This window comes from Clinocottus analis, unplaced genomic scaffold, assembly GCF_023055335.1.
Source record: "Clinocottus analis isolate CAN_PGR_092001 unplaced genomic scaffold, fCliAna1.0.p SCAF_17, whole genome shotgun sequence".
Lineage (NCBI taxonomy): Eukaryota > Metazoa > Chordata > Actinopteri > Perciformes > Cottidae > Clinocottus > Clinocottus analis.
Window position 1 is genome coordinate 17,854,805 of NW_027175898.1, and position 12,500 is coordinate 17,867,304.

The 12,500-nt window shown below is 46.5% G+C and overlaps 3 protein-coding genes across 5 annotated transcripts in view; 1 reads left to right on the forward strand and 2 right to left on the reverse strand.

Annotated features, from left to right (window-relative positions):
• The window catches only part of lcp2a (lymphocyte cytosolic protein 2a), an 8,445-nt gene extending 4,573 nt beyond the window's left edge, over positions 1-3,872 (forward strand). The window contains exons 14-21 of the mRNA XM_068580669.1: positions 33-51; positions 134-143; positions 235-322; positions 621-673; positions 1,972-2,048; positions 2,593-2,667; positions 2,885-3,034; positions 3,541-3,872. Coding sequence (XP_068436770.1) covers positions 33-51; positions 134-143; positions 235-322; positions 621-673; positions 1,972-2,048; positions 2,593-2,667; positions 2,885-3,034; positions 3,541-3,681 — 613 coding nt within the window. The 3' untranslated portion in view covers positions 3,682-3,872. The remainder of the gene's footprint in view (positions 1-32; positions 52-133; positions 144-234; positions 323-620; positions 674-1,971; positions 2,049-2,592; positions 2,668-2,884; positions 3,035-3,540) is intronic.
• A 5,181-nt stretch (positions 3,873-9,053) lies between these two features.
• Positions 9,054-11,683, reverse strand: nhp2 (NHP2 ribonucleoprotein homolog (yeast)). Of its 2 annotated transcripts, none has more exons than XM_068581028.1 (5): positions 11,392-11,683; positions 9,773-9,842; positions 9,586-9,691; positions 9,371-9,511; positions 9,054-9,222 (listed from the first exon to the last, which is right to left on the reverse strand). In XM_068581028.1, the coding sequence occupies exons 1-4, from the start codon at positions 11,555-11,557 to the stop codon at positions 9,386-9,388; spliced, it is 468 nt and encodes a 155-aa protein (XP_068437129.1). In that variant the 5' UTR covers positions 11,558-11,683; the 3' UTR covers positions 9,054-9,222; positions 9,371-9,385. The 2 variants fall into 2 exon arrangements, with proteins under 2 accessions (XP_068437129.1, XP_068437128.1); XM_068581027.1 differs by having other exon boundaries at positions 9,340-9,511; positions 11,392-11,679.
• LOC137788181 (cornifelin homolog B-like) overlaps positions 11,646-12,500 on the reverse strand; it is a 1,358-nt gene continuing 503 nt past the window's right edge. The window contains exons 3-4 of one of the 2 annotated variants that reach the window (XM_068581030.1): positions 12,329-12,488; positions 11,646-11,734 (exon numbers count right to left, since the gene is read on the reverse strand). In XM_068581030.1, coding sequence (XP_068437131.1) covers positions 12,366-12,488 — 123 coding nt within the window. In that variant the 3' untranslated portion in view covers positions 11,646-11,734; positions 12,329-12,365. Of the gene's footprint in view, positions 11,735-12,250; positions 12,489-12,500 lie in introns of those variants that run through there. The other variant, XM_068581029.1, reaches the window with a different exon arrangement.

Genomic DNA, 12,500 nt, shown 5'->3' on the forward strand with positions numbered 1-12,500 from the left:
GTGATTGACCAGGTTGTTCTTGTGCGTTACAGGTTTGACGTGAGGAGAGAGGTAAGAGAAGCTTTATTGTGACGTTCATGTGTTATTGATCCAGAACGAGATCTGATCCTGTTCTTCTCTTGTCTCTCGCCAGCAGAACGAAGGTGAGATATTTTCATTTTTCTCTTTCATCAACAGAAACGTGTCTCAAATAAAGTCACTGTGGGTTCTTTAAATACGTATTTTCTCTTCCAGCTCCTAAACACAACACCTTCCCCCTCCCCGGGAAGAGTCTCCCCCCCCGCCCCGGGCTCCACGGGCTCCCTTCAAACCAAGGAGACAGGTATGAAACAATACAGGAAGTGGGTGTGAACTTCCACAATAAAACAGGAAACGGACATAAAAATAACAAAATTTGGTGAATCCAATAAATAAACAAGTGACATCAGAACGGAGCCCTGGGGGACTCCGCCCGGCCGCTGTTGTCAGAACGACAACATCTTTATTACAAACGTTATTTTGAATAAAGAAACTCAGTTGGCTGCGTCCAGTAAACCGGACTCAGTGTGTTTATCACAGTCTGAACATTCATCACGTTGTGTTCCTTGAATATTGTGTTCCTCCTGCTTGTTTCTGAGCAGTCTGCTGCCCAGCATGCCCACTGCAGGATCCCTGCCTCACAAGCTGCAGTCTGGTGAGAACCCTGTTATAGAAACCACAGCAGCACCACAGCAGCACCGCAACACAGCAGCACCGCAACACAGCAGCAACGCAACACAGCAGCACCGCAACACAGCAGCACCGCAACACAGCAGCAACACAGCAGCACCACAGCAGCACCACAGCAGCACCGCAACACAGCAGCAACGCAACACAGCAGCACCGCAACACAGCAGCAACGCAACACAGCAGCACCGCAACACAGCAGCACCACAGCAGCACCGCAACACAGCAGCAACGCAACACAGCAGCACCACAGCAGCAACACAGCAGCACCGCAACACAGCAGCAACACAGCAGCACCGCAACACAGCAGCAACGCAACACAGCAGCACCGCAACACAGCAGCAACACAGCAGCAACGCAACACAGCAGCACCGCAACACAGCAGCAACACAGCAGCAACGCAACACAGCAGCAACGCAACACAGCAGCAACACAGCAGCACCGCAACACAGCAGCAACGCAACACAGCAGCAACGCAACACAGCAGCAACACAGCAGCAACACAGCAGCACCGCAACACAGCAGCACCGCAACACAGCAGCAACACAGCAGCAACACAGCAGCAACACAGCAGCAACACAGCAGCACCGCAACACAGCAGCACCGCAACACAGCAGCAGCACAGCAGCACCGCAACACAGCAGCAACGCAACACAGCAGCAACGCAACACAGCAGCAACGCAACACAGCAGCACCGCAACACAGCAGCACCGCAACACAGCAGCACCGCAACACAGCAGCAACGCAACACAGCAGCAACGCAACACAGCAGCAACGCAACACAGCAGCAACACAGCAGCAACGCAACACAGCAGCAACGCAACACAGCAGCAACACAGCAGCACCGCAACACAGGATGCGTCTTCACGAGCGTTGACTGCGCCTTCTTAGTGCTTCACAAAGCTAAATATGCTACAGATACTTAATGCTACAGATGCTTAATGCTACAGATGCTTAATGCTACATATACTTAATGCTACATATGCTTAATGCTACAGATGATTAATGCTCCATTTACTTAATGCTACATTTACTGAATGTGGGTTATTTGCATTTGTGTCTAAATTCTAAGAGTCAGTATAATAAAATGTTTTTCTTAAACATTATTATTTTATTTATATATGTAACTAGCCCGGTGTAACAACTAGAGGGCGCTCTGCACCTTGCAGCAGGTATATTACTGTGTGTGTGTGTGTGTGTGTGTGTGTGTGTGTGTGTGTGTGTGTGTGTGTGTGTGTGTGTGTGTGTGTGTGTGTGTGTGTGCAGCGTTGGCTGGACAGAGAAGCAGCTTCGTAGCGTCAGACAGACAGTCGTTCCGTCCACCTGCGACAGCAAACACACAGGTAACAACACACACACACACACACACACACACACACACACACACACACGTCTGTCTGTCTGCTCTTGTTCTTCGTGTCTCAACCAGAGTTGAACATTTCTAAAGCACTTCCTGACCTCACCAGGTCTCTGGTCCCCGCGTCCCTGTAAACCTGCTGCTGGTCAGAGGTCCCCACTGTGCTGCGAAACAAGAACAACTTACCTCGACTTTGATGTTGTTTCATCCTGTACGAATAAAGTTTATTCTTATAATTATATCATTATTATGACATAATTATCATCAGAACGGGTGTTCCTGTGGATGTTCTTCAGTGTGACCAGAAGGTGGTGCTGTTGTCCTGGTTGATTGAATAATAATAACTTCGTTGATTGTGACAAAGTGAAACAATAAAACAGAAATCTCAGAACAGTAAAACCTGATGAAAATATTGCTCTGTGTACTGTGTGTAGTACTCATGTGTGTACTGTGTGTAGTACTCATGTGTGTACTGTGTGTAGTACTCATGTGTGTACTGTGTGTAGTACTCATGTGTGTACTGTGTGTAGGAGCTGGACCCTCGCTGGTACGTGGGCAAAGTGAGCAGAGGTCAAGCAGAAGCAGGTCTGAAACGAGTCAACAAGGTAACACAGAACTCAAAGTAAACACTTCCTGTTTCCCTTCAGCGTGACCCACTGAAGCATTGTGGGAAATGTCTTTCCTAAAGCTGTGTTCACAGCAAAAACATATATATGTATATATATATATATATATATATATATATATATATATATATGTATATATATATATATATATATATATATATATATCTCAAACATTATTATGAGTGTGTGTGTGTAGGACGGGGCCTTCCTGGTGAGGGACAGCACCCGGCAGCAGGCCAACCAGCCCTTCACCCTCATGGTCCTCTACCAGGACAAAGTCTACAACATCCAGATCCGGCAGCACAACCAGAACTTCCTGCTGGGAACCGGACTCAAGGCCCAGGAGGTACCACAGAGTCTCTAGCCTGTAGCACCCCTAGTGGACAGGAGGTACCACAGTCTCTAGCCTGTAGCACCCCTAGTGGACAGGAGGTACCACAGTCTCTAGCCTGTAGCACCCCTAGTGGACAGGAGGTACCACAGTCTCTAGCCTGTAGCACCCCTAGTGGACAGGAGGTACCACAGTCTCTAGCCTGTAGCACCCCTAGTGGACAGGAGGTACCACAGTCTCTAGCCTGTAGGGGGAGGGCAGCTCATTAGTACTGTCAAGTAGAAATACTCTGTTACTGTCAAACTTCAAAAACGACAAGTATAAATACTTTCTATTAAATTAAAAGTACTAATATCCCACAATAGCAGTACTATAATACAGTAAAAGTAAAAATACCACAGTTAGATACAACAAAGCGTAAAGCTGTAAATGTACAAGAGCAGAAGTACTGTGAAGGAAGTACTTACATGTACTGTGTACTGTGAAGGAAATACTCACATGTGAACGTCGTGTTCGTGCAGTTATTCCCGTCAGTGAGCAGCATCGTCGGCCATTACTCCCAGAATCCTTTGCTCCTCATCGACGCCAAGAACCGCAGCTCCAGCCAGCAGAACCAGTGTGTGCTGGCCGAGCCGGCCGGATACCAGATGAGCCGGTGCTGACGGGTCAGCGGGTCAGCGGACTGAAGCAGAGTGACACCAACAGACAGAATTGGACCTTTGCACACGTTGCTTCATTTGCTTATTTTTAAAAGATGTGATAATTCAAGTTTCTGTTTTTGAGGGTTTTAGTTTTTTTCAATGTTTTGTGACGGAATATTTGCACAACATTTAATTAGATTCACAAATCAAACTATGCGTGTTTAAGGTGAATAAAACCTTCCATAATGTTTACATTGTCTAAATGGTGCATGCTGGGTAATGCTCAGGAGCTTCCTCGCTCGCTGTGTGACGAGAGTTTAGAGGCCGACATCACGGCTTCAGGACTATATATAGATATAGATATCTATATATATATAGATATATAGATATCTATATATATATATAGAGAGAGAGAGAGAGAGAGAGAGAGAGAGAGAGAGAGAGAGAGAGAGAGAGAGAGAGAGAGAGAGAGAGAGATGCTAAGTGAGTACTTTAACTTTTGGTACTTTCAGTGTGTTTAGATACTTTTGTCTCTGTTGTTGTGAAACATTTAAATGTTTCATTGTTCACGAGAACAAAAGAGGCGACGCCTCAAACACGCTGATCAGCTTCTCCTGCATCTACTCAGCTTTTGTTCTTGCGAGCAGCTTCATTTGTAGACTTCGTAAATACAATGAAGAGTTTTATGATGAAATTCAATTTTTATAGTTTTAGATTGTTGCATTCTGCCTGTAAGTCAAGAGAAGATATTTAATCATATTTCACAGATCTACAAATGTTTTCACTCAGATGGCAGTTGGTGTTTCCAGATGATGCAACATCCTGTTAGCGCCTCTGCACTCCACTTCAAAATAAAAGTCCAGTTTTTATGAATGTGTCACCTTGACATTTGAGAACATGACAATTTCTGGACAAAAGTTTTTTAATTAATTAATTAGCTATTAAAACTATTGTTTGTAAACATTTTTTTTTATGTTTCCAAAACAAAAGCATGCAAGAGTTCATTTATTATCATTAAAATACATTTTATAGTTTTTATACTGACTGACTGTCTGAAACCGTAAAAAGAGCCTCAACCACTTATCTGTCAAGCCGTGTGTGTGTGTGTGTGTGTGTGTGTGTGTGTGTGTGTGTGTGTGTGTGTGTGTGTGTGTGATGTTGCGGACGGCACACTTTTAGCCGTCTTGTTGTCTGCCTGAGGGGAGGATTCAAGCTGCTCTTATTCAAATCAACCCCCAACACACACAAACACACACACAGACACACACGCATATCTGGCAGCCAATCAGCTGGTCTGTGGGCGGGGCCTCAGCGTATAAGTCTCAGGTGAGCAGCAGCAGGTGACAGAGCAGCATGGAGGCCCGTCTGTCCCCTGAAAGAGAGACCTGGTCTCTGGGCCTCGACTTCAGCCTCTACCCTCCAGAGTCCTCGTGGATCAGGAACCACTACAGCTGCTGCCCAGTCCTGGACCCGGTGTGTGGGGGACCGGGTCTACCTTCAGGTCTACCGACAGGTCCACCATCAGGTCCATCGGGTCCACCACCTGGTCCACCACCTGGTCCATCGGGTCCACCACCTGGTCCATTGGGTCCACCACCTGGTCCATCGGGTCTTCCACCTGGTCCACCACCTGGTCCATTGGGTCCACCACCTGGTTCATCGGGTCCACCACCTGGTCCACCACCTGGTCCATTGGGTCCACCACCTGGTCCATTGGGTCCACCACCTGGTTCATCGGGTCCACCACCTGGTCCATTGGGTCCACCACCTGGTCCACCACCTGGTCCATTGGGTCCACCACCTGGTCCATCGGGTCTTCCACCAGCCTTCGCGGGTCTCTTCCCTCACCTCTACGGCCTGCAGGACCCCCTGGTCCCCGGCGGGCCCTTGGCCCCCCTGACCCTCCAGCAGGACTTCCTGTGTCTGGTCCGGCCGCCGTACTCTTACTCCGCCCTCATCGCCATGGCAATACAGAGCGCGCCGGAGCGCCGGCTGACGCTCGGCCAGATCTACCGGTACGTCGCGCATCGCTTCCCCTTCTACGGCCGCAACAAGGCCGGCTGGCAGAACTCCGTCCGGCACAACCTGTCGCTCAACGACTGCTTCGTGAAGGTTCCCCGCCGCGAGGACGACCCAGGTGAGTCTCCAGGTGCAGCGCTCTTATTTTGTTAACCTGACTCCACTTCCTGTTTACGGGAAGTTCCATGCAGTAGAACCCTAAAGTCTGTTTAGAGGAAAGACAAAAGAAATGGTTGCTAAAATAGTTATCCTCTCTTCCTCTCTGCAGGAAAAGGAAACTACTGGACTCTGGACACAAACTGTGAGAAGATGCTGGACAACGGAAACTTTCGCCGCAAGAGGAAGAGGAAGGCGGAGAGTGAGGCCACCGTGAAGACACCTTCCTCCTCCTCTTCGTCAGAGCCCAACCCTAAGCTTCCCAGCATGCACTGCGGCATCAGCAGCAGCACTGAGTTCCCCGTGCTCTCAGGTGCTCCCCTGGACTCCATCCTGCCTCCTCTTCCTCCTCCCCCGAGCCCCTCCTCGCTCTACATGCAGGTCCCGGACCTCGCCCCCCCTCCTCCCTCTCAGGGGTACTTGTACTCCCCCACTGCTGTGGTGCCGCACTGGGACCCCTGCAGCTGGTCCCAGTCCTGCTTCCTGCAGGACCTCCAGGAGGCCCAGCGGCTACCAGACCTCCAGGAGGCCCAGCGGCTACCAGACCTCCAGGAGGCCCAGCGGCTACCAGACCTCCAGGAGGCCCAGCGGCTACCAGACCTCCAGGAGGCCCAGCGGCTACCAGACCTCCAGGAGGCCCAGCGGCTACCAGACCTCCAGGAGGCCCAGCGGCTACCAGACCTCCAGGAGGCCCAGCGGCTACCAGACCTCCAGGAGGCCCAGTGGCTGCAGGACCAGTTTGGGTTCTTCGGGGGAACGTTGAGCTGGTAGAACGTCTGAGCCTGAAACAGATTGTTTGTATTTATCTCAAAGTTAAAAAAGAGGTAAATGTGTGTATTTATTGTGTAAATATGAGTTGTATGTGTTTAAAAATAAATAATATGAACATATTTTGTGTGGTCTTTTTCTACAAATTAAGTCTTCAAAAGGTCAGAACTAACAAGCTGAGGTTATCTAACAAAGAATAAAACATTCACCAAATGACATTTAATCAATGAGGATACAAAATTTAGCAAATATGAAAACTTAACACGGAATGAAATAGAAAACAAATAAACACCACTGTAAATAAATGATTTAAATAAACCACCCATCAGCGTCAGGGAGAAGAACATCTTTATAAAACTTATATCTTTAAAATAAATACCTAAACTCATGAAGAAAAACGTTAATAAACAAAGAAAAAACGAAGAATGAAACATTCACACAGAATTTAAAATTATTGTTGAGGAATTTATCTAACAGTCTCTAACAGGCTAACATCACGTTAGCTTCTCTAACAGGCTAACATCACGTTAGCTTCTCTAACAGGCTAACATCACGTTAGCTTCTCTAACAGGCTAACATCACGTTAGCTTCTCTAACAGGCTAACATCACGTTAGCTTCTCTAACAGGCTAACATCACGTTAGCTTCTCTAACAGGCTAACATCACGTTAGCTTCTCTAACAGGCTAACATCACGTTAGCTTCTCAACCAGGCTAACATCACGTTAGCTTCTCTAACAGGCTAACATCACGTTAGCTTCTCTAACAGGCTAACATCACGTTAGCTTCTCTAACAGGCTAACATCACGTTAGCTTCTCTAACAGGCTAACATCACGTTAGCTTCTCTAACAGGCTAACATCACGTTAGCTAGAGTATAAAGACTTTATAAAGAAACAAACAGAAGTTCAGAACGTAAACATTTTCTCTGATTGAAGCTTGAAGTAAAACGTTGTGTTTAGTATCACAACGATCAGCTGATCAACAGATCAATACTGCTGAGACGTTTACACACAACATGAGAGAGAGACGACACGTGTGTGTGTGTGTGTGTGTGTGTGTGTGTGTGTGTGAGTGTGTGTCCTGAGGAAAGATGTCTGAGGACGACTGGAGTGTAAACAAACGGCACACACACACACACACACACACACACACACACACACACACACACACACACACACACACACACTCGGCTTGACAGATAAGTGGTTGAGGCTCTTTTTACGGTTTCAGACGTTACAGCGTCAGTATAAAAACTATAAAATGTATTTTCATGATAATAAATGAACTCTTGCATGCTTTTGTTTTGGAAACATTAAAAAAAACTAAATGTTTACAAACAATAGTTTTAAGCTGTGTTAAGACAGACAGACATACACACACACACACACACACACACACCTTAAAAAAAGTACTACATTTGAAACATTACTATAAACACCTCGCATTACCAACGTCATTCCCGCGACAGTGCGTTTTCGAGCCTTCAGACGTGTGACGCGTTTGAGACGCGACACGGAAACCAGGAAGTGATGACAGCTTGAAGTCTATACAAGTGAAGCGGTTGAAAACGAGACATCCCGGCTTCACTTGGACTTTTCAGGGACTAAAACACATCCAATCAACTGCTACCAGACCTCGTTAGATCCGTAAAGACAATAGCATAGATGTGTTTATTATTATTGAACTCCGTTCTGAGGTGTAGTTATTAACAGAAACATGAAAAGTAACTTTTCCTCTAAAAAGTGACAGCAAGGTCTTTTGAGGTTACGGGTTTAATGTAATTACATAAACTTAACGGTATCTTTTTATTGTTCTGTTCAGATAGATCTCTTCCCACAAGTCTTTACTCTATTTGAATAATTTAAATGAAGTTAATCAACGTTGTGGTTCTGGAGATATTGTAGGAAACATCACTTGACCTTTTGTATAATGTCCTTGTCTGATAATGGTGCAGCAGGCTTTGGGGCGCATGGGGCTAAAGATAATCCCTCAGAGGTCTCCTTCAAGGACCCTTAACCCCTCAGAGCTCTCCTTCCAGGACGCTTCGGTCACCTGAACCCCTGCAGCGCTCCCGTAGACGAGGTGACGAGTCTTGACAGTTCAGTTTGCATCAAAAAGCCCAGAAACCCTTCAGGACCCCTTGACCCCCTTAAGGGTTAACTCTTATCAGGAACACAAAGCAGCACTAAGTACTCATGACTAGTACTAGTACAACATATTGGTCTAATGGGCCAACAGGGTTCAGTAGTGACTCAACGCTGCCCCCTTGTGGAACATCATGTTACCGTTTACACTGAATCCAAATGGTTTTACGTCATGTTTTACGTCTTTAGGCCGACCGCTCCTTTAAAGTTTATAACTGAAGACGTGTTTCAGCCGTTTGAGAGTTTGCTGCTGAACTAAAATCAGTTTATCATTTTAAGGTTCAGATGGAAGAAACCAGTCAGACGTTGAAGTCAGTTCATCTTTTAATTACAAAACTACTGAAACATTTAAAAAACACAAAATTCCCCAAAACAAAACTTTGTCCATCAGAATTTAATGAAAAAGGAAAAAGTTATTTTACAGTCCGACACATTCAAACCAGGAAGTATTTACAGGTTTCTGTCCCACGTCGACCTGCAAAACAACAACAACAATATAGTCGGTTTGCCCTGAACAAGAACAGTTAGCTTAGCACAACAACTGGGAGCAGAGGGAAACGGCTAACCCGGTTCCATCTCGTTTATCGCTCACCGATTGGCCGACGCCCTCCAAAGCTGCTCACCGATTGGCCGAGGCCTCAGAGTGGCTTGGGCAGGCCGGACACCTCGGAGACGCACTCGTCGTACGCGTCCTGGTAATCCGCGTGCGGTTTGATCAGGATCACGCAGGTCGGCCTCTTGGAGCCGGCAGACGAACCCAGATCCTGAAAGCAGAGATGCGATGAGACGCCGCTGCGCAAACAAACATGGCCGCCGCCAGACAACGACAAACACTCACCCCTTTGGAGGGCACGTAGGCGTAGGGCAGGCTGCGGTCCTCACACATCACGGGCAGGTGGCAGTACACGTCCACGGGCAGCGTGTCGCCGGCCATCACCACGATGCTGCAGAGACAAAACAAACGTCACAACGGTGGTCCTTGAATGCATCGCGGGGTCCATGAACGCATCGTGGCAGCCTCTCACCCTTTCTCTCCTTTGTTGATGAACTTCTGGACTTCTTTCACTCCTCTACGGATGTTCTTTACTTTAGAAGCTGGAAACATAAAAAACACAACCAGCTTTAACAGAATCAGATCTTATCCCTCTGCAGGAAACAGGAAACGGCTTCCTGAGAGAATGACCAGAATCTAAACCCGAGATGTGACTGAGGAAGAATTCGGCCTCCATCCCATCAGAGTCCAGACACGTGCACAGCGTCTCGTTCCATCACAGACGGCGTCTGCAAAGGGTGAATTACCACGCAGCTGCATCCACGGACTCGTGTTGGTTCATAGTTCCTGTGTTTTTTTCATACTCCAGACCAGCAGGTGGCGCAACGAGCGTTTAGAGTGGACCTGCACACAGACGTTCACGATATCTCCCTCCAGGACTCCACCTCCATCTTTGTGTCCTGATACTCCATCAGATGGTTTTATAAATGCTCATATTTGTGGACCTCTTCAGCCAAACGTTCTTCAACAGGATCCATTGTTCCTGTTTCTGCTGTGGCTTTTAAAAACAGAGGTATGATGCTGTGAAACCGGACATGAGACTCAGAAAGGACGTGGTTAGTGGACCAATCACAGCCTTGTGGGCTCGTGTAGCTTTGAAGGAGAGTCAGAAATTTGGGGTGATGCAAGCACGCAAAATGGCCGATTTGACCATGCAAGGGCGGCCATGTGTGTCTTGCGTCTCTGCGTAAAACGCGAGTATTAAAGGCTGATTCAAGGCCGATTTATACTCGGGTTTTAAGCAGAGACGCAAGCACGCATGGATGACCTTGCGTGGTCAAATCGGCCATTTTGAGTGCGTGCATCACCCCAAATTTCTGACTCTCCTTCAAAGCTACACGAGCCCACAAGGCTGTGATTGGTCCACTAACCACGTCCTTTCTGAGTCTCTCATGTCCGGTTTCACAGCATCATACCTCTGTTTTTAAAAGCCACAGCAGAAACAGGAACAATGGATCCTGTTGAAGAGCGTTTGGCTGAAGAGGTCCACAAATATGAGCATTTATAAAACCTGACGAGTATCAGGACACAAAGATGGAGGTGAACTCCTGGAGGGAGATATCGTGAACGTCGGTGTGCAGGTCCACTCTAAACGCTCGTTGCGCCACCTGCTGGTCTGGAGTATGAAAAACGCAGAGGAACTAAAAATCAAAACGAGTCCGTCAATCCGACTGCGTGGCAGCAGCAGTTGTAGTTGCAGAAGTATAATTCAGCCTTAAATCAGTCTTTAAAGTGTGTCATTTCTTAACGTAGTTTGGTATTACTGAAAACGAGAAACTGATTAGAAACGAAGGGAGTTGAATAACAGTTTACAAGAAGTATTATTAGTAGTACTACCAGTAATTTTTTTATATGTATAGACCGTCTTCCAGCACGAGGCCCTGACCCAACACGCAGCAGTCACGTGTGCACACAGACGCGCTGCTCTCTCGCCTCAGAGCAACATTTCAATGATCAAATTTACGCCGAATTAATCAGAAGCATTAAACAAATAAATGGACATCTGGCTCATTGATCCCGGACGCGTGTGAATCGCGCGCGCGGCCGACAGCCGTTAAAACGCGGCTCCCCGCGGCGCAGTCTGGTGCTCACCCTTCTTCACGCACTTGTAGAGCTTCTTGCTGAGCTTCCTGGAGGCCAGCGGCTGCGCGATGGCGTTCACGTGCGCGATCAGCTCCTCGTAGGTCTTCTCGTTCCCGTCGGCCACCGCGGCCTCCGGCGCGTCCGCGGGCGGCGTCTCCTTCTTAGACTTCGCCATTTCTCTGCCCGGCTGGAGAGTCGCTGCTCGGTTCTGGTCGGACTGCTGCTAGCGAGGGACAGACACGTGTTTGCGCGTTTCTTCTTCTGCGGTTTGGTCCTGACAGACGACACGACAGCGCCCCCAGCGGCCCGGACGTGGCTGCGACGACCGGCCCTTTCAAAATAAAAGACCGTGCTGCAAAATGCACGGAAGTGTTTGAACTTTTAGTTGATGACATGTTTACTTGTACAAGAAGAACCAGCAGGTTGAGTTTACGTCTTGTGATCAAAGGTCAGCCATTAATGGATTCACCCCAAACAAAGAAGTTCAGATACATCTTTTTACATTTGATCTGGAATCTTTCTTCCTTTTCGTTTCTGTTTGTTTTTAACGAGTCTGTTTGGAATCAGAATGTAATATTTTATTAAGAGGAAACAGACATTAAGTAATTAGTTATGTAGGAATATAACATCTTTCACGTCAAATTAAATCAATGAAAAAAATAAAAACTTTAATGTTTTTTTGAATAAATGTAAAGAAAAATACAATAATATATATATATATATATATATATATATATATATATACATATATATATATATATATATATATATATATATATATATACATATATATATATATATATATATATATATATATATATATATATATATATATATATATAAAATAAATAAATGAAAAATCTGAAAGTTAAATGGAGAGACGTTTAGTAAACTAGTAAAATGTTTAAAAGCTCTGAGTTACAGCCAATGAGATCACACGAGTTACACCATGATGATGTCATCAATGGTAAAAGGTGATGTCGTCAGCGGCGGATGATGTCACTCAGCCTGGCCGGGAGCTTCCTGTACTTCATCTCTCTGGACATCTGACACCAAACACACGGAACGCAGAAGCACGACGACAAGCAGTCTGTACACACAGAACCCTGAAGACACAA

Bases quoted from the DNA above. Each gene is read 5' to 3' on its own strand.
- nhp2 (XM_068581028.1), bottom strand. From the start codon at position 11,557: ATGGCGAAGTCTAAGAAGGAGACGCCGCCCGCGGACGCGCCGGAGGCC. The intron at 9,692-9,772 runs GTGAGAGGCTGC...TTGTCTCTGCAG, and splicing joins ATCAACAAAGGAGAGAAAGG to CATCGTGGTGATGGCCGGCG. The intron at 9,512-9,585 runs GTGAGTGTTTGT...CTCTGCTTTCAG, and splicing joins CCTACGTGCCCTCCAAAGGG to GATCTGGGTTCGTCTGCCGG.